Raw genomic sequence first — 25,686 nt, forward strand, 5'->3', positions numbered from 1 at the left:
ATGATAGCCTAGGATGTACTTAGGCCAGATGGTCACGGAGCACAAGAATATGCTGTGGATCAATAATTACAGCTCTCAAGCGGAAAAGAGGAGTGAATTACTTGAAGACCATGCGTTCTTCAGTCCCTCCTCTTCGGGCCCAGGCACAGGTACCCAGAGGAACTATGATTCATGAGAAAGACATGGGGAATGTATACATATATGCAGAGAGGGAGAAAAGGGGTGCCTGGCTGGCTCAGTCAGTAGAGCATGCAACTCTTGATCTCAGGGTTGTCAGTTTGAGCTCGATGTTGGGCGTAGAGCTTACATTAAACAACAACAACAAAAAGATAAAAAGAAGGAAGGAAGGAAGGAAGGAAGGAAGGAAGGAAGGAAGGAAGGAAGGAAGAAAGATGGAGAAAACATAAAATTCTCCCAATAGTTCCAAATAGTTCAATTCAACTGGGCTGAGCACTGTTCCTTCTGCCCCTCCCAATGCCACCATGCCCTAAAGGCTGGAGTGGCTCCAAACTATCCTTGCTGAGGTTATTTTGATTCTCAGCATCATCAACTCCATGGAAAAGGTCAAGAATGGTCATCAACAAATGTTTATCAGCTACATGTGTTGGCCCATGAAACGAGGTGGTTATGGAAGTGCGCTTTGTTATCAGAAAGGTCAGGGCTCCGATTCGAGCTCTAACTCCCCGTTGACCTTGGGCAAGTTACCTAACTAACTCTCTGGGCCTCAGTTGTTTCTTCTATAAGAGCTAACATTAAAGCCAACCTTGCAGGGTTGTAAGAAGGATTTAAGCAGATGATGAATTTGGAAGTTATTTGTAAGGCACAATCTGCTAATTGGTTGTTGTTACAGAATAGTGGATATAAGGAGTTTGGAAAAGAAGGAGTTCTGGAAGGCTGAGGCCACAAGAATGACCTTTGTGGAGAAGGTGGGTCTTGAAGTATTTGGAGGCATCAGGACGGGAGAACAGAGGGCACTGCGAGCAGAGGTAATGGTCTCAGCAAAAGTAAAGAGGTGGTAACGAGACTGGCATGTTCGGACAAAAGATGCACATCTATAGCTCATTTATAGCTATAAAAAATTCCAGAGGACACTGTGGGATCATTAGCAAATTCATGGTCTCATGGTCTGAGTTCAGGGTTAATGGGCAACATGGCCTCGGGGGTCTGAAATCCCAGACAGCACAGTCCTCACTGCACCTGGACTCCAGTGCTGACCTGTGTTCTCAGCCTGCAGGGCACGGACGTTTGTCACCTCCTGGCTACGGTGCCTGACTCCTGGTAGTGCTTTTGCCGCCGCGACACTGACACGGCCCAGATAGCAAGAGAGCAGACGTGAAGCTAACAGGAAAATAAGAACACGTGTATTAGCCATTGACACAGCATGCTCCCTAAAGAAACTGGATTCCTGACTGGAGCGTTCCAACAGGGGATGAGGAAGTGCCTTGGAAAGTATGGAGTTATTAAATGAAGCAAGTCTGTATGTTTGCACAATATACATGTATGTAGTATGATTACTGAAGTAAGAAAAGCTTAATCACCGGAAAAAAGCAGCACAATTTAACGTGATGTACTCTCTTAAAATTCAATACCCTTCTAACCTCGCCCTTTTAATTTTACAAACGCTAGATGTGTTTTAGGTTTGAAAATTCATTTGGAAACCATTGAGGTCATCATTTGGATACGCTTGTTTCAATTCATATTCCTACGGATGTTTGCCCTTGTGAGCAGAACAGCCATGGTGAAGGCAAGATGGATTTATACACATCGTGGTGGGCCTCTTCCAAGAATAATAAATCCTTTGGTTTCCAAAACATTTAAGATGAATTGATAAACTCTAGCATGGGTGCCTGGCGACCTGGTTGGCTCTATCCATATTCATCCAAATGACTCAGTGATATGTTTTCAGCTTTTCTTGCCCTCGTGTTCTCTCTCAGTGCCCTTGATTTTGTTAGTTCTTCAATATTTTACACCTCTCTGTGCAGTTTCTTTATCTGCAAAACAAAAATAATAATGGTACCCACCCCACACAGTTGTCAGGAGGATAAAATAAATTGCTTCGTGTAAAATGCTTAAAAGAGTGCCTGGCACATAGTAAGCACTCAAAAAATGAACTATTATTATCACACCAAACCTATCATTACCTCTTTCATGCTCACTCTTTCTCTGAAGGGCATTAGCATCTGTCCATTTGCCCAGAGTGGAAACACTGACCTTGTCCTTGACTACCCTTTCTTCCTCTTCTTGCCATATCTGAACAATCAGGCTCTGTTGATTCTTCTGCTTAAAGATTTCTTCTTCATGAAGATTTCCAAAATGCAATTCTAACCAAGTCATAATTCTCTCATAACTTGCACTCTCTCCTACTCCCAACTTACACACACACGCACACACGCACACACACACACACACACACACACACAGCAGCAGCAGCCAACCAGAGTGCTGCCTTCCAGCTCTTGGTGGTGTTCCCTGCAGCGTTATGTTGAAAAGGATTGTGAGGTCACATCTGGGCCCAGTGCAGTGGGGTGCTGTGATTGATTACCGATGTCTGCCATGAGAGGGGTGGTGGTTCAGGAGGCTGATGAGCCATATGTTGTGAATTTATAGACCCTGCTATGGGATCAAGGCCAAGCTCCTTACCAAGGCATAGAAGGCTCTCACGATCTGACCCCTAACTAATCTTCCAGCCTAACCTCTTACCTCTTTCTTCTCTAGCCACACCAAACTGCGTATTTTTTCCTAGAACCACCATGATCTTTCTCACCACCATGTCTTAACTCATACTATCTTCCCAGCATGCAATGCTCTCCCCTTTTCTCCTGACTCCTCTACATTGCTTAAGATTCAGCTCAGTTTCTCACCACCCCAGTGTGGGTTTGAAGCTTTTCCTTTGTGCTGCCACAACTCCCCGTGCATGCTGCAATCAGTGCTTTAACCATATTACATTATAATTATCTGGTTAGGTATCTGTCCTCTCCGCCTCCCCTCACCGCTCCCAACTAGACCAGGAGCTTCATGGGTAGGTACTGTGCTTATTCATTTGTGTACGGCCAGAGTCATACAACCAAAACTCGTTGAGCACCAATTCTGTGTCAGGCATTGGGAATTGTCTGACTTCAAATTGATAAATGCTAGAATGGGTACTAACATAGCACTCCGTCTAGGGCACAGCTTCACCGACAAGGAAGCTACATCTGAGCTGAGTTTTCTTTCTTATTTAAAAAAAATTTTTTTAAACGTTTATTTATTTTTGAGAGAGAGAGAGAGAGAGCGCGCACGTGCACATGAGCGGGAAAGGGGAGGAGAGAGAGACAGAATCCGAAGCAGGCTCTGGGCTCTGAGCCGTCAGCACAGAGCCCGACGCGGGGCTCGAACCCACAAGCCATGACATTATGACCTGAGCCGAAGTTCGATGCTTAACTGATTGAGCCGCCCAGGCACCCCATGAGCTGAGTTTTAAAGGTAGAGAAAGGGAAAGCATTATGGGCTAATGGGCCAGCACGTGCATAGTATTAACGGCCATCATTTATTGGAACCCACTAGGGAGCAGGGCCAGGACTAAGTGCTTTATATATATTCCAAAGACAGGAATTCATAAAGGCCCAGGCAGGCCTTAAAGAGCAGAACAGCAAGTTCAGGAACAGTGAGTGAGGCTTCATCCAGATTAAGAAAGACTGGTCTCAAGGATTTGGCTCCATCATTCCTCATTCATGCCCAGAATCCAGGGAGAGCAAGGAAAACGCCCATTGGACTCCAAGCTGGCGAACAGTCAGCGGGAAGACTGCAACCTCTCTTTGAAGGAAGGCAGACTCATTTCCATTCCTTAAGCCAAACTTGGTTCGAAATCCCTTTGAGGTGCTACGAGTACGGGTCTAGGCTGACGTATGACTTACGGAGTCGCATTTAAGACATCCTAGAACTGAAACGCACCTGATTTCCACAGATACTGCCCGAAGCATTACCACTGCCCCAGACAAATCCATCCTCCCTGTTCGATCATTCCACGTGAAGTGGTGTGTGGGGAGAAGGAAAGCTAGAACAACAACGACAACAAATTAATAGAAAAATTCGTGGTTCCACGCTCCAAAAAGCCCGAGTCAGAAAGATATTAGCGCAGAAAGGTGCAATCCCTGGATGCTGACTAGAAATGAGAAAGAACTTATGAACCCACAGACACAAAATCCCCAAGTTTCTGTTCATTACGGACTTAAGTCGTCCAGTGCTGTGTGTCACAGACAGGTTCCGAAACCCGCAGAAGCAGAGCACAGATACTCCTGCATGCCCCTGCATATTTGTAGAAAAAACCTATTCAATTCCCTGATCTGACCACATTTTGGGAGAATCTCGTTCCTTAGACCTGTAGCAATTGGTGCTATATGAGCGTATGAGTAATATGTTGCCTCCCTGCACAAACAAGAAAGAAATGTTGAAAAGGAGAGTGGGGGTGTGTTCCAAATTTAGCTTTCCTTCCAACCTCTGCCCATATGGTCGGTGGTTAAAAAAGTGATTACGAAGCCAACAAAATGTAACCCGATATTAGGAGTTCCTCTCCAACTCTGTGAAACCAGGGCTAATACCGGCACACGGTATTCATTTGCCGTAATGCCGTCTGATACGGGGAGACTGGACTCTAAAAGTGGCCCTCACCTCGATGTCCCATGAGCTGGCCTACAAGACTCTTGTCTCATGGGGTGGAGCTGATGAGATTTCCAGTGGTGAGCACAGAGATTTCAGTGAGAGCCCATCAACCTCAATAGAGGCTTTGAGAAAAAAGTTTACAGATCTGGTTAACAGTTTCCAAGTTAGTAAGTTTCCAAGTCTAGGATTCCCTAGATTTGTGAGTAACTGAAAACGAGGGGCTCTTGAATTTCTAGCATAACTTAGGAAGAGAGGAATTTTCCCTCACTCTTGGTGCAAAAAGCAATTGATTTAAGCCTAGAACCATTAGGGATGAAGGAAGGAAAACAATCTTCCAAAGTACCTTTTCACCCTATGGTACACTGGTAAATGCTCAACAAATTACTCTTAAAAAAAAAGCACGCATGTCAATTTACTTTAATTTTTGCTGGAATAAAGGATGCGGAACACACAATTTCCAAATACTAAAAAATATACAATACTCTTTATTAGAAATTCCAAATAGCCAATTGATTCTCGCAGAACCCTTTCATTGATTCAAAAAAATTTTTTTCCCAATGTTTATTTATTTTTGAGAGAGAGTGAGACAGAGTGCGAGTGGAGCAGGGGCAGAGAGAGAGGGAGACACAGAATCTGAAGCAGGCTCCGGGCTCCGAGCTGTCAGCAGAGAGCCCGACGCGGGGCTCGATCTCGTGAACCGTGAGATCATGACCTGAGCCGAAGTCAGACACTTAACCGAGGAGCCACCCAGGCGCCCCTCTTTCATTGATTTTTGCCAGGCTCTTGCACTGGTAGCCAAAGCGGGGTTGCAACCGACAAGCAAGTGTAGTTCCTGCAAGAGCACTGGCTGATATATTGGTTTACAATCAGGAATAAGACAACAATGAAATTACAAAGATACCTGTCAGAATCCCACTCCTTTGTCAACGATGACGGTGACTTCTCTGCTAAATCGGATAATAGCTTTCAAACACTGAAGAATGGATCCTCAGCGTGTTGTGCGATTCACGATGTAATGGCTACAGAGCCAACACGACTGAGTTTAATCCACATTACTAACATTTTCCCACCGCTTTCTTAAGTCTAGAGTCTAAACGATCAACAAAACAATAAATCCAGCCCTGATCTGTAGTTTTTGCTGATGTCTGCGGTGTAAGTATTTCCATCACGGCCAATGTCAAGCTACCAATGTGATGAGACTGCATACAGACGTATAACTGCACACCACCGACCCCACCCCCATTTCACCTGCTGCTTTTGAGTCTGTTCCACCATTGGCTCCGACAGTTAGGGGGACACAAGGCAGAGACACAGACAGCAGGCTACTGCTCCCTACTCAGAGTGCGGTCTGCTGCTCTGCTATTTTTTGCCAGTCTGTGAGAAGATAAGCACAGAAATCGAAAGTAAGCGCTCAGAAAAAAAAAAAAAAAAGTAAGCGCTTAGCAATTTTTATAGCAATTTGATAGAGAAATTTCGAAGTCTGTTGAGTCTCCTAAGTAAAAAATTGCGGCTTATACTTTGCTGTCCTTTTTGTGATTTCCTTTTTGTACTAATTCATTCTTATTATATGTTACACAGCTATTGGTCAATGACAGATCTGGGAGGGGCAAACCCCCCGCCTTCCCGGTCGTTCCCCACAGATAACTTGAGGTGCGCTGATCTATTCTGTGAGGCCAGGGTCAGAAGGGAGAGAGTGGTGTGGGAGATGGGTGTGGACTGGACAACCTTGCTGTTGACTATTCCGCCATTAGGGCTAACCACTTATAGCTGGAGGAAGCACTGGAACCCAGTTTGCTTTTCAACACAGGGCCAGGAAGGCCACAAGCCTGCCAATAATTGGGGAGAAATGAGAACTGGAGGTCTAGAGGCTGCGAGGGACAGACAGGATGTTGAAAAGAATTGCTCCCTGGAAAAGTCTCTGTTATTCCTAAGGATCCATTTGCTTAGGAAAATGGCTGCAGAGAATCAAAACTGGTGACACGTGCTCCAGTACAACCAGAGAGTAGCCTCTCCATTCCTCTTTCCTCCCCCCCAAGCCAGAAAAATTGCCTCATTGGCTTGTTCCGCCATCTTGGTTCTCTTTCGCTCTCTTTGCGTGAGTGAGTCATCGTGAAACCATTGCGTCTCAGAGCTACTGAGGCTCATGCAAGTCAAGAGCCCACGATGTAGGTATCTCTTCACTCTGCGACATCCTATTCCACCCTCACCCAGCCAATCTTTCTGATAGATGGCTATTCAATCTCTAGTCAAATATCACCAGAGTCAGGAAGTTGATTGTTTCCTAGAGCAATCCCTGCCACTGGGGAACAGCTCAAAGGGTTAGAAAGTTCACGTTTTCGTCAGTCAAAATAGATCTCCTGGGTAAATTCCATGCATTGGTTCCAGATCTGCTTTGATCTTCCACATGCAAGATCTCTAAATATTACAAGATGACATTCGTGGTTCCCTAATTCTTCTCTTGTACAGACTGAACATCACTACATCTTTTCACTATCCTTCCACGGACTCTGTTTGCCAATTCTTCACCCTCCTGCTCGCTCTCCTCAGGAGACATTCTAGGCGGCAACATACCGCGTCCCACACAGCAAGTCCTGCCCGCCTCACAGGGGCCCCTACCCTCGTGTTGACTGGAACAGGGATCTCCTGTGTCTTTGCTCACAATTTCAGCTGCTAGAAGTCAAAGGCTACTTTGGAGGAAGCTAATTACAGAAGCAGTGAGGTTAAAGCCTACCAAGTCTGAGGCAAAAGGAAGCAAATGTGGAGAAGTCAGCACCGCATGTGGAAAACTGAAATATTTACTGAACCTCTACTAAGGGGCAACAACAAGACAAGGTGGGGGAGGAAAGTAGAGGTTGGTGACTGACGGCTGACAAGGGTACACACGCGATGAAAATGACTTGCTCTCTACCCTCTGAGGAGCTCATTGGTAGTCAAGGACACTACTTTGCTCTGGAGCCCCCTCCTGAAGTTGCTCATGAAATTGCTTTCTGCTCTGGTGCAGACTCGTCTCCAACACCAGAATTTACAGAGTAGCCTCTACTTACTTTTATTTATTTGGTAATTATATTACCACTTAAGTTCATCACGGAGCTACAAATTAAGAGATTCTGTCTGTACTGGTCTCCCATTCTCACCTTAAAGGCTTATTACAATACCCATTAGGATAGAAAGAAAGAAGGAAAGAAAGAAAGAAAGAAAAAGAAAGAAAGAAGGAAATAAAGAAAGAAAGAAAGAAGGAAAGAAAGAAAGAAAGAAAACAAAAAAGGAAAAAGATCAAAAGGCAGTTTTTAAAAATCAGTAAGTATATTTAGAAATGTGAAGAACCATAACACCATGGATCATTTTGCCAGATCATTAAACCTCTCTTAGCCAGGTATGTACGTAGGCAGGCACTATAACAAGGCTTCCTTTAAAAAACAACAACAACAACAACAACAACAAATCAAACAAGAGAAAAAAAAAAAACCCAACCAAACAAAAACTTGCCAGTAACTTCATTCCTACCGATGCAAACTGGAATTCTCCTTGCACCTGACACAGGCAAAACAAGGGGGAGAAACAGATAATGGCCACACCTTCTTGCCATATTAAGCAAAGTGAAAGGACCACATGGTCTGAATTGAAAAAAGAGACTTGGAGGCGTTTGTACGCTTGTGTGTAGTTGCGGGCGTTTTGTGGACGGAGAGTGATTGCAAAGCATCCAGTAGCTCTGGGTCCCTCTTCCCCTCGAGCAGGACCTCAGCCTGGCTTCACGTCTGATCTCCGCGTGCGGCCACCAGGACTGGAGGCACTCGACACCTTCAGTTTCTGCCTCGTTCTGCAGGCTCGTGATTCCTTGTTCTACTGAGCTCCTCTGATTTGGCTCTCGCAAGAGATCGTCACAAACCACACAAGTTTAATTAGACATCACATCTTTCTGATACGGTATTCTTCTCTTGCAGGCGAGCACTTCCCCCTCGCTGGCATACACACCTGCTTTCCCAGACCCCTTGTGGATGTTTCCTTACGGAGACTGCTTCACTTCTATTCGGCAGCTCATCTCAAGGCTTTGAGCTTGCCACCTTCCTGCCGCTTCCTCCTCCAGCTTTCCACCAGCTAAGTGTCAAATCTCTCCCTCCCGTTCCTTTCTGTCCACACTAGACGACCACAATTCAGTTGAGGCCGTCACGAACTTCCCAACATGGCTCTATCCAGAGAAAATCAACTGCGCCATTGAGGGAGATTCATACATTCAACGGTTTCCTGTTAATTAGAAACTGATCCCAAACTCTAATACAATGGCCACGGGTCACTCACACTCCTCCTAACGCTCCCCCAATTCTTAGAGTTCCATGTAAGGCCCACCAGCAAGTAGAACTATCATGGCATTACCCTTGATAAAAGCCTCCTAGCCTAATGGCTCAGGTAGGAAAATATCACAGGGCAGTAGGCCTAGAAAAGCGAACCCCCGAACAGCTCACGAATAATAAGAAACACACTCCTTAAAGCATCTCAAGTTACAGTAACTTTACGGAAAGTATTTACCTTCCCTTACTCTCGTCTATCACCAGCTTACCTGTACTGATTCCCTAGTCAACACTAAAGCATGGGGAAGGGCCTTTTCTGAGTACACTTACTGAACAGGCAGATAATATCACTCACAGTTAGAGCTCGCATCAAAATCCATCTCTGTGAGCCATGGAAACTGCACGAAGCTCTGGGGTGAGATGGGATTGGCCGTCTTGTCAATCGATCAGTAAGAAGCACCTGGTCTCTATCTGCACGAGGAGTGCTATTATAATAAGCTTTGCTTCCTCCAGCTTCCCTATGGCGTTTGTTCTCGAAAAGATCAAGGCAAGAAAGCAGATTGCTTATAGCTAAGAGCAAGATAGAATGGAAAAAAATCACAGGCCCTTTCTTGACCTTCCCCAACTCATCCACCCTTGCCCTCACTGTCCCACTAACACCAAAGAAAACAAAACATAACTAGCTGTGATTCTTTCAAGATGTAGGTGACTACCACTGTTGTGACTAGGGCAGACATATTTGTCATTGTTTAAATACCTTCTCACTGGGCTAAAAACAAGTTAATGAGGAACTGAAAACGCCACCTTGGGGGTGGAGAAGAAGGAGCATATCATAATGAAAACTGTTGGCCAGAACCTCGGGGACTTATAATTTATAATTTTAGCTACAGGCTTTTGGCAACTAAAACTTATAACCCAATGGTACTAACCAATCTTAACAATATTACCCTAAATGAGAAACTGCCTTACAATTTAAAATTTTTACTTTATTTTTGAGAGAGAGAGAGAGAGAGAGAGCGAGCATGAACGGCGGAGGGGCAGAGAGAGAGGGAGACAGAGGATCCAAAGCGGGCTCTTGTGCTGACAGCAGTGAGTCTAATTAGTGGGGCTCAAACCCATGAACCATGACGTGAGCCAAAGTCGTATCCTCAACTGACTGAGCCACCCAGGCACCTGTGTTTCATTCGACAACTTGTGAAGTGGGCAGGTGAGGAAATACTTTATCGTTGTTTTTGCAGATGAGGAACCGGAGCCTCAGAGGAGCTCAGTGACTTTGTCTAAGGCCACAGCACTGGCAAGTGGCCGAGACCGAACTGAGATTGTCTGACTCTGAGAGCTGAATGTCTCAAGCGTCAGTAGCCCGAGGGTAGGCGGGTACTGCGTTCGTCCATCAGATGGGATCCATATCACAGTGAATGACGTGAGGCCCCCTTACACTGGGGTCACGTGTTTGAGGGACTGACGTAACGAGAAAGAAGGTTGGAGGGAGTCATTACGAGATACCTGAGAATTCTGGAAGCGGGTTACTTAGAGAAGAGCAAAGGGTCCAGAGGAAGTAGGATTGTCAAACTGTAGAATACATTTTGGGGCAACTGTCATAATTTGTTCCTGGACTTATGACCAATAGGGCAGTATAAATAGATATATTACTGTCTTCACATGTATTTTTTTATTATTTATTTTTGAGAGAGAGAGACAGACAGAGTGTGAGGGTGGGAGGGGCAGAGAGAGGGAGACACGGAATCCGAAGCGGGCTCCAGGCTCTGAGCTGTCAGCACAGAGCCCGGCGTGGGGCTTGAACCCACGAACCGTGAGATCATGGCCTGAGCCGAAGTCGGATGGTTAACCGACTGAGCCACCCAGATGCCCCTCACATGTACTTTAATCTCTGAACAGGACTCAGCAACTTTCCCAAAAAACAAACAAACAAACAAACAAACAAAGAAACAAAACCACCACCACCACCAACAACAAAACACCCAGGACATTTCATTCCTCAACAAACTTTCTACTTATTCTGCAACAGGTAATCTGATTTGCTGTAAAGTGTTATAAGCTTGCAGATATCGCCCATGAGAAAAGGCCCATTATAAAGTTCCTCCATGGGTTTTATCCTTGTCGCCAAGCCAACCCATTAATGAATTTATTCATACAACGTGGCTACCGGCCCACATGACAAAGGTCTGACTGCACAATTCAGAAGAGTTAAGCTATCGAAGTGTCCTTCGTCTCCCTATGTGCACAGGCTTGCTAGGAGTCAGAATATAAGGTCACACTTGATGCACTAAAAAAAAAAAAAAAAATGAATGAAAATCATTGGCTTAAAAAGTATTTTTAAATGCCGTTTTGGTTTTTTTTTGGTTTTTCATTTGAGTTGTACTTTTGCCTCCGGATTACAAAGTAACAGCAAGGAGGAAATATGGAGTATAGAGACTCATGGGGCCCACAACTTTGAGTCTTAATGGCTTCACTCCAGCACCGCTGGGAGGAGGTGACTGGTCGGGCAGAGCAAACAGCTGTTCCGTGTCACAACGCCTGGACACGACGACACGACCGTGCAGGCTGGCGAAAGGGACCTGTCTGGGCCTGGATTTCACCTTCACCCTGACCTCCAGCCAAGGAACAAGTGGCAGGTTTTCTCTTTTCAGTCCCCACACTGACAATGGTGAAACTGAAAGTTTCTTGAGGGCGAACGTTTCCACAAGAAACATCTGTTTGAATGGGTAAGAAACGTCCATGCGGTTTGAATATCGGTTCCAGTTGTAAGCCCAAGACGCGTTTCACGAAGTCCACTCCTCGGGTCCCCACCAACCAGCTCAAGCCACCTTACTCCCACACGGCAACAAGGAACGTGTCTGTCTTCTACAGCCTGTTCCCACATCCCTCATCCAAAGAGCTAGGCTCTCACGGCATCCACGATCACTTCCCCCATCTTTGACGCAGCTCGAGACAAGATTACCTTCTTTTCCTGACTCGCAGTTATAAAGACATTAGGCTCACCGGAATGTTCTGGCTGTACCCACGGAGTAGTGCAAGCTGGAGTAAAAACAAGTCCAGGGAGGAAGGGGGTGAGGGAGTGGTAACAGATATCTCTAAAATGCGTGTTCCTCGCTGGGTTGTTTTCTGAGCATGTGTTTCAGTTGTGTTTCCAACAGCAGGCGTGTGTGTGCGCGCACACATGAGCACCTACGTGAGTATGTGCTTGTGTATGCATGGTTTTCTGTGTGGGTGAGAGTGGGGACTTGGCAGAGAGGGGGCAGATGCTTAAGATGCTTAGTCATCATGTCTTGGCTGGGGACACCTGGCCAGAGCTTGCAAAGCTTCTCAGAAGTCAGCCCCAGCCAAAGCGCTGGGACCAGCCAGCTTCCCAAACAGCTTGACAACGAGAGCTTTGACAAGGCCAATAACTGGGAACAGTGCTGATGGCAACCAGGTCCATCACGGACGATCCGTCCCCGGAAGGGAGCTTGAACACGGTGTTCAGCGCAAGAGCGTTTTCTAACTCATGGGCTAAATTCAATCTTTGCAGAAAATTCGTGCCGAACTATGGACGCTGAGAAAGCCAAAGAGCTTCCAGAGATTTTTGCATTAATAATGTCTCCTGGTCGTTATAAATATCTGTAGAGCCTAACGGGTTGCAAAGCACTTGGGTACTCATTATGCCTCTGATTTCCACAACAACTCACTGAGACCGGTGAGGGTGAGCAGCCCCACCTTACAGCTGGAGAAACTGAGGCTCAGAGCACGACATCACTTGCTCAAGGTCCCGCTGTGCATAAATGTGCTAGAACTGGAACCCAAGTGTCCTAATGTATCATATGGGTGACCGGGCCTCAGGCATCTTTTATATTCCTGGAACACTTGGCTCACTGTGGCCAGTTTAGTGGCTTTTCAGATGCTTCACGTATTAAACCTAAATGCCACAAGTGCTCGGTTACAAGGTGGAAAGGGGGCAAACGAATCAGCTAGGGACCTTGTCAACATGACCTTATGACCCAGCAGGTCTGAGGTGGGCTCTGAAAGTCTGCGTTTCTAACAAATTCCCAGATGATACAGATGCTGCTGGTCCACGGACCCCACTTGGAGTAGCAAGGGGTACTGGGGATATCGCTGCGTGTTGGTTACCTGGTTGTAATTGCCTTTTATGAGTCTTAAACAAACAAACTAATAAAACAAGCTAATTCTAAGCTACATCTGCAGGCTCTTTGAGCTCCAGAGGTCAGCAGTTAGCAGCAACAGACCAGTCGCTTTAATAGTAGATAGGTTTTTTTGAGTGCTTACTAGGTGCCAGGCACCATGCCAAATGCTTTGCGTGGCTGATTTGATGATGATGATGATGATGATGATGATGATTTTATTTCATTGCCACAATCTTACGTAACAAGAGACATGAAGTAAGAAAGCAGGGAACCTACGAGGTCAGAAGAAAACACAAAAGAAGATGTCCCCGAGACCCAAATAAGCACCCCGCCGGGGACCAAAGCCAAATAAATGAACAGCATCACGGATTGCTGGCACTAGAATGGCCTGCAAGAACTGGGCGCGCTCTTTGTTTCACAAATGGAGAAACTGACTTCTAAAAAGAGGAAGGGGCTTGGCCCAGGACACATGGGAGCTAGAAAGAAAGTCAGGAACAGAGAAAACGACGTGTCCTGCACTTCATCCAGTTCAGCGAAACAAGGGAAGATGTGAGCCAGGGCGGCTGGTCAGTAGGACCGCTTGCTGGTTATGGTGTAAAAGGTCTGGGCGGGGACAAGAGGGAGACAGAATAGAGTCTGAACCCACTCTGAGCCTTGTTTTTTTATTCCCAAGTTGTGTTTTGGAGGAAGGAATCTGGAATTCTAAGTGAGACGGCAGTAAACGCACAGAGTGTTCCAAGCCTAGTTGACTAAATGGATGTTGATGAATCACCAGGACCAGATGGCATCTACCCAGATTTGGGGTAAAATTGTGTAACAGCTGACCAAAGTATATGGCTTGTCGTTCCAAACAGCTATTGTACCATGAACCTGGCAGATTGCCAGTGAGTCTCCTCTCCATGAGAAACATTTCAAAGGGGACCGAAGGAGCTCCAGGCTGGTAGGATCACTGAACATGTTAGCCAAGTGTAACCTATTGGGGGTAAGGCATCATTTTTCCTGTAAATTAAATTAACCACCATTTGTGTAGTGTTTTACAGTTTACAAAGCACTTAGGGTTAATCATGCCTAACTAATTGACTAGAATTCTTTGAGAGGATAAATGTGCATGTGGACAAAGGAAAACCAGTGGATGTAATCTATTTAGATTTTGAAAAGGCCCTTGACAAGGTCCCCTACCAAACACTGTTGAAAAAAGTTAAGTCACCATGGAACTGTGGAGTAGTGTTCTGACAAGGATAGGGAAGTGGCGTATAGGCAGAAAAGCAAGAGCAGGGACAGGCAGGGGCATTTTTGGAGAAGTAGGAAAATTGGTGTGCCCCAAGGATCAATGCCGGGACCAGTCAATATTTTGAAGAATCATGCAGGCAAGCTTTAGATGACCGAAAGCTTTCTTGGGTAGCAAAATACAAAGCAGATTTCAGTCTTTCTACAACTGTCTAGATGAGCAGAGAAAGAAGAATCAGAGTGGAGCTGTTCCAAGAGTGGCCTCCAGAATCTCATTTCCTCGCTCTGAACCCTGACTCTGCCCTTAGCGACTGCACGACTGTAAGCAAATGACTCTACTCCAGCATCCATTTGCTCATCTGTGAAGCGGGAATAAGGACAACCCCTCGTTCATTGTGAAAATGACATAAGGCAATGCAGCTAAAATTTCGGCACAGTGCTTTAGAGCATGGTTAATGTCCATCGAGTGTTGGCTTCTATTATTTTTACTGATTATAAGATGCCAGCCTCTGGGTGATCGCGTTGTGCCCTAGGAATGGAACGTGGGGGCCACTGCAGACTATTTCTGGAAAGCGTTGGTAGAGTTTGTTTTAGTAATTCAGAGAGGATGGAGACACGTGTAGCCTGGTTGTGAAAGATTATTTTCAAGGAAACTAACAATTATGGAGCACCAAGAATGTGGTAGGTACCAGGCTAGACGCTGTATGACTTGGCCCTCCTGATTTAATCCTGCAGTAGTCCTGTGAAGTCGGGGCAATGACCCCCGTTTGGTGAACAAGGGAGTGAAGTCTTAGGAGGAAGACAGCCAGGATGCAAATACAAGTTCGCTCTCTCCCTAAAGCTTTTTTTTTTTTTTCTTTTTTACTGCAGCAAACTTGAAATGCATTTTGAGGGATGGCTGTAATTTTTTTTTTGAAAAAGTATTAAGTTTTAATGCCAGGTTAGTCAACATACAGCGGAGGGATGGGTGTAATTTAAGACGGGTCAAAAGAGGAGCATCTCTACCGAAATAAACGTGAGCAATGGTATGAAGACAGAAACAGGAACGGTATTCTTATGCTTCCTTCCAAGGTTACCTCACTGCTGGTTTTCACTAGACTCTGAAGACTGCGTTGCTTTTTATAACTGAGAGGAACCAAGGAAATGTCCAACGGGAAACAGAGCCACGTGATTAGGTCAGCTCATTTCAGAGGATAAAATAACAAACAGGAAGTTACCCTTTGAATCTACCCGGGTCCAGAGATGGGGGGTGGGGGGAGAAGCCTACCTGAAAACTTTATTTTTCTAGAATATACTATTTCCTTGCAGAGCTGAAGGCATTCTATGTTGCAGGGACTTGTGGAAAGTTTTAGAGAGCAGAGTCAGTTGACTCTGCGAGCATGGCCATTTTTGCTCAGACGCGCTGGCGCTCACACGCACCTGCAAGGAAGCGGAGCTGGTTCCTCACTTTCGTGGTGCCGTCCCCCGAGCCCCCGATGCACTCGTCTTCATCGTCGCCACAGTCGCCACTTTCAAGCCCTTCCTCGTCAAGGGTTTTATCCAGAACTCTACCTTTGGGCACAGACATGGTCCTCAGGAGCTGCAAGAAACGACCAGAAATGTACCGCGCTTGAGATTTCTCAGGTAGGTCTGAAACTGTGTCTTGCTGGCAGGAGGCATTAAAAAAATGGTGAATGAATTACACAGGGGCTTTGAAAAAGCATTTTTCAAATGCAGATAGGTGTAAACTGCTTATAGTCTGGAACGTTCCATAGCGTTTGACAGGATTCTCGACTAGAGCATATACCGCATCAGACTTTTCCATACCATGGTATTTAATTTCCTGAAAGCCTCCGTGGTAGCACTCACCGATGAGAAACTTAGGATGTAGAGGCAAAGCATATTTATCGGCTGAGAGGACACCAAGATCAGACAAGATCCCTATAGAAGCCCCCTACGTTCCCATTCGCCAAATTAAAATAACAAATGCTTCCCACTAGAAGGAGAGACTAGCAATGACATTTTACACACATTTTAAATGAATACGTACAATTAATTGCCACATACCGTGTCTTGATCACCAGAAAAGCTTTAAAAACCTCTCCCCCTTCCACGATTTCAATAAGATGGTTTGAGATTTGCTTTATTGTAGGTAACATGCCTACTAAGAGACACGTGTGTTTTGTGTCTGACTTTTCAGTTATGTGGTCAACATCTAATTTTATGTGACTCCCACCTCCCCCAAATCTCTCCACTGACCCAAAAGCCCAGCTCACAGCATCAATGGTCTGTGGGGGCAGTTCTCAGACCCCATTTCGCTTTTCTGCTTCATCTCTCTCCGAGGCTGTATTCCAGCGTCCTCTATTCCTGCCCCACCATCCACTCTCAGTGTTAAATGTCAGGCCCACTTCCTAGTTTTAAATAAAGGCCAACAGAAGATGCTGGATCTACCGAAAATGCGATCTTTGCAATTGCGCAAGAGGTATCCAGAAAAATAAAACGCATGCACCGACACATCTTGGTTTCTGTGGTTTCTGTTATCTGTGTTCACTGTCACTGCAAAGTATTCTTTTATGTTCTTTACTTGTGATTTAGCTGCTACACCAAGATCTAGTTGAAACAAGCTGTGTACCGTAGAGACATGTGACGGTGGCTCTGTTTCTTTTTCAAGCAAGGAAGGAAAAGTCCAATAAGCTACCTCCAATGGTGTCAGAGAAACCAAACCACCCACCATCTCCCACTCTAGCATCATCTCTATTCTGCAGCTCTAATGTACCCTTTCTCTGACCCTCCCCACCCTACATGTAAATGTAAATGTAAATGTAAATGTAAATGTACCCTAAATGTATAATACAGATGCATAGGCCAGGACAAGCTAGACCAGTGACTCTCCAACTTTTTGGTCTCAGAACCCCTTTTTACTCTTACTTGGAATATCAGAGAACTTCTGTTTACACAAGCTATATCTACTGACACTTACTATCTTAGAAATTATATCTGAGAAATGTAAAAAATATTTAATAACTTGTCTAAACATAACAGTAATAAACCCGCGATGTGCTCACAGAAATAACGTTTTCTAATGAAAAAGAAATATATTTTTCCCTGACATAAGGGAGTTAGAAGGAAGGGTGGCGTTGTTGTACATTTTTGCAAATGTCTTTTAAAGTCCAGCTTAATATGGAAGCTGGATTATCATATCTGCTTCTCCGTTCAATCTGTTGTTACATGTTGTTTTGGTTGGAATATTTGTAGAAAATCCAGGTCTCACAGAAATGTAGTGGCGAAAGAGAAGTATGTTAGTAGCCTTTTCAGATAACTGTCACTATTTGTCATTGATACTTCATAGACACTCTCAACAAGGGGGGAAAGTTCCTCACAACGTGCAATATGAAACCACATGAATATACTTTTCATGTTCTGTTCCATTAAAATCCATTGGTATGTTCTGAACTTTGAATGGACCTTTTACCCATTTTGTATCATCATACAGGGGTTCATCCAAAAGTACTGGTTCACTGAGGGGTGCCTGGGTGGCTCAGTGGGTTAAGCGACCGACTTCAGTTCAGGTCATGATCTCACGGTTCGTGAGTTCGAGCCCCGCGTCAGGCTCTGTGCTGATGGCTCAAAGCCTGGAGCCTGCTTTGGATTCTGGGTCTCCCTCTCTCTCTGCCCCTCCCTGCTCACACTGTCTCTCTCTTTCTCTCAAAAAGTAAATAAACATTAAAAAAAATATTGGTTCACTGAGCTATGTAGGTTTTCCAAATGTCAACACCTCTTATTATATGAGACATAAAAAAAGCACATTTATTAATTACATCATCTCCAATCTCATCAGGAAAAGTCGAAGCATTGGGAAGCTCTCAAACTCACAGTGGCAAATACGGATTTTCTTAAAATGTTGAGTTTCTCTTGAAAGTTTAAATTTTCTCATTGGCAACAAATGCTGTCAGCTTTTCCTTTAACTGATGGGTTCTCTTTATTCCTTTCAAAGAAAATGCCTAGCAAATACCCAAGTCTGTATAACCATAGTTTGTCAGGTATTATCTGAAATAAAAATGGTGTTCCATGAAAGATGAGGCCAGTTTAGCTCCTAGCTTAAATGATCTTACAAGTGCTTTTCCTTGAGACACACATCCACACAGTTTGCAGCAGAAATCTTAAATGTACTTTGCATTTTGTAACAGAATATTTTTTACAAGGATACTCAGGGGTTATAGTTTAATAAACTAATCATTTTACTGCTTCAGCCATGGCTTTTTTTTTTTTTAAAGTTATCTCTGTGTCCAGTGTGGGGCTCGAACTCATGACCCCAAGATCAAGTGTTGCATGTTCTACCACCTGAGCCAGCCAGGTGCTCCAGCCATGATATTAATTAAAATTTTTAATGTGTATTTATTTTTGAGAGAGAGAGAGAGAGAGAGAGAGAGAGAGACAGAGTGTGAGCAGGAGGGGAGGGGCAGAGAGAGAGGGAGACACAGAATCCGAAGCAGGCTCCGGGCTCTGAGCTCTCAGCACAGACCTCGACATGGGGCTTGAACTCACAAACCACGAGATCATGACCTGAGCCGAATTTGGACATTTAACCCACTGAGCCGCGCAGGTGCCCCGGTGTCACTGCTTTGATTCACACTGTGGTGCTGACAGTTGTACTCAACAGTGCTTTTGCACCATTGGCACAAGTATCAGCACAGTGAAAAGGGCAAAATAACATCGTGGTACTGTTTTGCAGGTGATTTTGACCTTGCGGATCCCTAGGCTTCATGGATCACCAGGGTCCAGAAACCATTCTTTGAACACTGCTAATGTCACTTCAATTTGATCCACTACACCCTGATCTCCTTCTTTACCATGACTTCGTATGAGAAAATTGCTTTTGATATAAGCCTTTTTAGGTTAATTTTCCAAAAAATGACCTTCATGTACGTCACGGATTACCTGAATTAGAATTGCTTCATATAAGGGGAATTTGCAATTGGATCTGGGTTAGTAAACTTGCTATTTCTCAAGCACATCTCATATCTGTGTCTGTCATTAGCCTCGTCAGCAAACATTAATTGAGCACCTAGTACGAGCTGCTTTCATTTCTGTCTACTGAAAGCACTCCATCCTTCTAATAAGCCGAGTTCAAATGCCACTTCCTTAAGTCTTCCTGGCTACCACAGATGGTCATTATGGCTCTTCCTTTCCTTTTTTTAAGGAACTTTTTTGACGTTTATTTGTTGAAAGAGAAAGAGAGGGAGGGAGACAGAGAATCCCAAGCTGGCTCTGAACCACCCCCCGATGTGGGGTTCAAACTCATGACCTATGAGATCATGACCTGAGCTGAAGTCAGATGCTCAACCGACAGAGCCAGCCAGGCGCCCCTGTTCTCCCTTTCTTTTTTCCACCGCCGCTTCCTTTGTCTGTACCTCCTAAACAGCATCTTATGTATGCAGCCTGGTCTTATTTATTTGTACGTGTGACTTTGCTGTGTCACCAGACTGGGAGCTGTGCAGGGGCTCAGTCTTATTTATCTTTGAACCTCGTTACATTTAGGGCGATGTCTGGCACCTAATAGGTACTCAATAAATGTGCTATTGAATGGAAGCAAAATAAATTGGCACAGTATCTTTAATTCTTTCAAAGGTTCCACAACCTCATGGAAAAGGAGAAAGCCAAAGCACAGATTAATTATAGAAGAACTTGTGAATGACTAGCTAAAACTTTGGATGACCCCAGCTACGATCTATAGCTAATCTTTGAGAGGCCGTTTTCCGACCCCATGTACAATGCTCCTAATATTCTCTGGTAGTTCAATTTTTTTTTTAAATACTCTAATCTTAAGTATATAGCTGATTGCTTTATTATTTTTTTAAAAAAATGTTTTGATCTTTATTTATTTTTGAGAGAGAGAGAGAGGGACAACATGAGTGGGGGAAGGGCAGAGAAAGGGAGACACAGAATCCGAAGGAGGCTCCAGGTTCCAAGCCGTCAGCACGGAGCCTGACGCGGGGCTCAAACTCACGAACTACGAGATCATGACCTGAGCCGAAGTCGGACACTTAACCAAACTGAGCCACCCAGGCGCCCCTCAATTTTTTTTAAGTGCAATTAAAAAGGCTTTAAAATCTTGCCAGCGAGATTACTTCTTTAGTCTCACATGACTCCCATTTTGGAGACAACTCCCACATTGAAGGATTACGGTATACGTTGAAACCACTGCACAGACATCTGCCGGTGCGCCTAACCCTCACACATTGAGAAAACAAATTCAAATCTGGACAACTATTATTAATGAAGAGAGTCCTAAAGAAGAGTCTGAAGCTCCAGAGTGTTGAAAGAAGGGTAACGTGTCCGCGATGAAGAATTGCCAGCGACATTGTGGATTCCGTACAGCCGGGAATCTGGCACCGAAATCAAATCAGCTAATTACAATTCACGATATTGACCTTTTTGTTCCCTCTCTCACTCTTTACGAGGTCTTCCAGACTGAACACTCACTTTATAAAAAGAAAGTTATGAGGGCCTCGCACACAATCAGTTAACTTTAGGTGCCTAATGCTTTTGATTAACTGCTTGCCATTTTCAAAGGACACTATCCTGATAGCTTTTTAAAAGCCAAGGCTCAGAATAATGGTTATCAATGTAAACTATCTTATTAAAACACAGGTCTGATTATTTCACCCCACCACCCCCATAATCATTCTATAAGCCTGACATTTCTGCCACGCAATGCTTGGCATGCTTTAGCGGGACGTGTCCAAGGCCCTTTTCACAGCCAGCTTTTTCTACAGCTACTCCCCTCCTTGAAACTCTGGTTGAGCCCCATGAGACTCTCACAGTTGTTTAAATATACCATCAATTTTTTATTTATAGTCTAATACTTTAACTATATAAGTATCCATATAATATACCAAGGTGAAAGGAAAGAGGAATCAGGAAAAATCCCGAATTCCCAAACTCTAATAAACAACATCTGTGTTTTCAAAGGTGGGCTTCTTTGTAACGCCTACAGTTTTAAAGAGGTGAATTTGGATTTTAGGATCAGACTGACTTGGATTAGAATCCTGGTTTCCCCCATTGTTAGCTTTTTCCCCCATTTACTACCTGCTGTTTATTCCCCCTAAACCTCGGAGTCCTCATCTGTAAAATGAGGAAAACGATGCCTGCCTCACAGAATTGTTGTAATGAATAAAGGTGGTGAAAGCAACGCTTTAAATGTGATAAAACACCTACACAGTGCCTTTAAGGAATCTGCCGAGATTCACTTAACCGTGCTCCTACTACTGAACATTGACATTGCTTCTCATTTTTTTGTTCTTGTAAGTAAAAATGAGGCACCAGGAGCTGTCACATAACTCTTCCCATATTTTGGATTATTTCCTTAGTTTCCCACTAGTAGGATCACTGGGTCAAAGAGAACATACATTGTTTAGGGACGCCTGGCTGGCTCCGCTGGTAGAGCTTATGACTCTTGATCTCAGAGCTGTGAGTTCAAGCTCCATGGTGGGAGTACAGATTACTTTTAAAAAATAAAACCTTAAAAAAGTATACGTCCACTTTTGTACAGCATAGGAGTGAGTCTACAATGTCTGTAAGGATCACCTAAGATACCTGTTAAAAGCTCAGGCTCCTGGGCCCCAGCCACAGAGCCTCTGATTTAGTAGGCCCAGATAGAGCACTTTCAACTGGATCTGCCCCCCACCATCTTGCCACGAGCGAATCACTTTAAGAAAGGCTGCTCCAGTGTCACTCCACTTCCCAGAAACCCTCTGAAATCCTGTTCGATGAAGAGTCACCTCAGCCTCGTGCGTGTTTGAATCCTTAATATGTGCTCTTCAAACCATTTTTTTTTTCAAAAAGTAAATTCCATCTGATGATTTCCCTTTCACTTAAGTACAGACATCATGACCTTTTGTCCTTGTAGTTAATGAAAATACCCTTGTGTAAAGGTGAGTGAGTTCATTTGATTAGAAAGTGAAATATTTAAAGTTAGCTTTGGAACAGGTACTCGGGGCTGTGCGATAAAAGGAACCAAAAAGCCTGGAATAATTACTTAAGAAAATTAGAACCACGGTGTAAGAGAAAAGAGGGCTTCCCAGAATATAGCAATTTCACATTCTTAAAACCATAACCAGGATAACAAAAGAATATTGTGGCATGGGACGATGTGAGTTGGCCAAAGCTCTTTTCGGGCTTGCTTGGCAGGAGAACAAAGATCAAAGAACATACTTGTTGTTCTTAGGGGGATCAAATATGTTGAAATTAGACCAGGGAGAGCAGCCACTCTTGATCTGTCTATATGGTATAAATAACGTGCCTCTTGGAATTATCTTGATTGCAAAGATATGGACCTTATCAGCCACACACTGTGCTAGGGTTTAACATACGCTCTCTCATGGACTCCTCCGATCCCCACCGCCAATTTGCGCAACGAGGAAGATTACCATCCCTATTTCCCACATCAAGGGAGGACGCTGAGGCTCAGAGACAGGACATAACTTGGCCAAGTCCCTGAGTGAGGGATGGAGACCTCATTAAAAATGAAGGCTTCTGGGGGCGCCTGGCTGGCTCGGTCGGTGGAGCGTGCAACTCTCGATCTCGGGGTCACGAGTTCGAGCCCCACGCTTGCATAGAGGTTATTTCAAAAACAAACAAACAAGCAAATAAAAACTTAAAATAAATAAAAATAAAGGCTTCTGCTTCCAAGCCAAGAGCCCTTCAACAAAAACATGCCGTGTTAGGCAAAGACATCAACGAATGGGGCCTTCATCTCACAGTTTTGCCGTCTTATTTACCTGAGATGATTTCCAGTTCAATCTCACCTTCTCAGATGCTAGCTGTGAACTATAGCTTGATGGGAAAGCCTTTTGTTATTGGCTGGGAGACCGGGAAGGGGGAGATAATGCTGTTGGATGCTTCCCACTTGTTTTTCCCAGCCTTGCCATCTTACACGGTCTTAAATAACCAAACGATCTCATCATAAACAGGTTTGTTTTGAAAAGCTTCAGACAGCTGGTTAGAATAGAATGAAAAATTCCATTACTGCTGCTCCGTGGCTAAGAGTTTTCTGGACTTTAAGCTCTTTAGCTTTTTTAAAAATAAAGGATAAGAAACAAAACAGATAACTGCAAATATGGGGCTTGGTACATAGTTTGAGGATTTAGCTGGCCTTGTCTCTTTGGGCCACTCACATACCTCTCTCTGGGCGGTTTTTCAATATCTGGAATCCAGGTTACATTTTAAAGCTATTAAGCTGGGCTTACAAAACTGATTCTGAACTATTTGGATGCTAAGCTTTATACAACCTGCAAGGAATGCTTTGGGGGCCCGGCTTTCCATGTCCACAGCAATGTAAACACATGCTTTACTGTTTGTATTTGAGTAGCATAAGCTAATGGGAAACAAATGCGGCGATTCCAATGAATCCCAGCTTTTCTGGAATGCCATTATTATTTATACGTTGTGCACATCCACAGGACTCAGGGCACGTGACCTCTGTTCTGCATGCACACTTTCTTTGAACAAATGCACCAAACCGCAGCCACAACTAATTGGAAACAATTGCAACTCCACACATTTGAGATGCAGCCAGAACCCAAATGTATGGGGCTAGAATTAATGGCTATATATGCGCTTCACACATTGGAGAGGCAATAAAGTATAGCAGTTAAGAGTGTGAGCTTTGGAATCTGACCAGCGTGGATCTGAATCTCCACTCAGCCTACTTCCTGGCTGTGTTACTTTGGGCAACTTACTCAATCTCTCTGAGCTTCAGTTTCCTTACCTGTAAAATGGAAGATGACGCTATTCATTCACCTTTCACGGTCCCACGTACCCTTCCGTCATAGAACTTTCCACAGTCGGTAATTATAAATCCCCCTAGAGTAACAGAAGGGGCGCTGGTCTGTTTCGATTACCAGCACGTATATAGCGCAGCGTTTGGTTCAAAGTGAAAGTTCGATAAATATTCATTGAGTGGATGAGCGAACAAATAAATAGATAGCTGCGTGTAAGGTGTTTGGCACATTGCCTGGCAAGGTACTAAGTTCTCGAACGTGCTAGCTCTGCTGCCGAGGATGACGACGATCTTGAAGAGGAAGAAGGGGAGGAGGAGGAGAAGGAGTAGAAGTAGCAGCCACAGAAGGAGACACGAAAAGCTTATTACGAATGCCCCGTAAGGCAAAAGAAGGAGCGCTCCACGGCCAAACACCGAGCCACCAGAGACAAGGCTGAGTGGAGGTCTTTGAGGAGTCTGAGGAAACTCTTTTCCGTGAGCAACACCCGCTAACCGAGCTCCGTGAGGAAACCCATCTGGATGCTCCGGGGGAGAGGAGAGTCTGTGCTCGGAGGACGCACGCAGAGATGTTAGCGGTGAAGAGCACACAGACCTGCTCGAGCTGGGTTTCCATATGGAATCAGTAAGAAGGCCACCCACACCCAGATACGCTCTTGTCCGGCCCTGGCTCCCACGCCCGCCTCTCGTTCACAGCACACGCTTTCTCCCCCACATCCAGCTCCCCCGATTTTTACTTGACGTTTGTTAACGTGGCACTGAAACCTGTGCGCCTAAGTCCTCCCGATGAAATCCATGTCTAGATGGTAAAACAAACCAGGATGTGAAAGAAGCAAACTGGAGATAAAATGAAAGCGATTTCAGTGGGGCTCCCTCTCCGCGGTAGAAATGGTTCTCTGCACTTTTGGGAAGCTGTCCACTGCTTTAAAAGAAAATACAAAAAAATGACGGTACTATTCCCAATGGCTGAGAACCGAATGGAGTTTTGTTCTCTTCCAAGAGGGGGTAGCGCACGGTGGTTAAAAGCTCACACTCTAGAGTCAGAAAACTCGCATTCAAATCTAGACTCTATCATTTCCCAGCTTTGTGACTATAAACAAGTTGCTCTTGAACCCCTCTAAAACCCCTGATGTTTCTTATCTATAAAACGGGTATAACAATACGTGTACGTATCACTACATTGCTGTGGGGATTAAACGAGGTAATCCATGAAAAGCATGAGCTTAGTATCTGGCGCACAGTAACTGTTCACACGATGATATATATTAAAACCGATACATTCCTATATATCTGAGTCTCTGAAGGAGAGGAATTCTGAAATGTTGGTATCCGTTGACCTTCAGTTGCAGTCTGGGCAGGGCTCGTTCTGTGGAACACTGCAGGCCCTCAGAAAAATCTTAATGCGTCACTGCTGTCAGCCATTTTATCATTTTTATAATTAAAGGTACTTCCATATCTGCTTTCTCAGTTGATCCGTCCAGGACCCCCATGAGGCAGCAGGGCAAGTATTATTAGCCTCCTTTTACAAATAAGGCTGGTAGAATTTGGAGTGGGGTCAGAGATGCGAGCTTCTGTACTCCATCATTAACTGGGAAAGGGCACGGTCCTGGGACTCAAACGGTGCCCGAGACGTAGTAGG

The 25,686-nt window shown here is 44.6% G+C and overlaps 1 protein-coding gene across 4 annotated transcripts in view; it reads right to left on the reverse strand.

Moving 5' to 3' along the window:
* GPC3 (glypican 3) overlaps positions 1 to 25,686 on the reverse strand; it is a 424,445-nt gene that overhangs the window by 32,955 nt on the left and 365,804 nt on the right. For all 4 annotated transcript variants that reach the window (XM_047082089.1, XM_047082088.1, XM_047082087.1 and 1 more), the window contains one exon: positions 15,710 to 15,869. In XM_047082089.1, coding sequence (XP_046938045.1) covers positions 15,710 to 15,869 — 160 coding nt within the window. The remainder of the gene's footprint in view (positions 1 to 15,709; positions 15,870 to 25,686) is intronic.

The sequence above is a fragment of the Lynx rufus genome, unplaced genomic scaffold (assembly GCF_022079265.1).
Source record: "Lynx rufus isolate CCGP_SWC_20201006 ecotype Redwood Valley unplaced genomic scaffold, mLynRuf1.p SCAF_19, whole genome shotgun sequence".
In the NCBI taxonomy this organism is placed as follows: domain Eukaryota; kingdom Metazoa; phylum Chordata; class Mammalia; order Carnivora; family Felidae; genus Lynx; species Lynx rufus.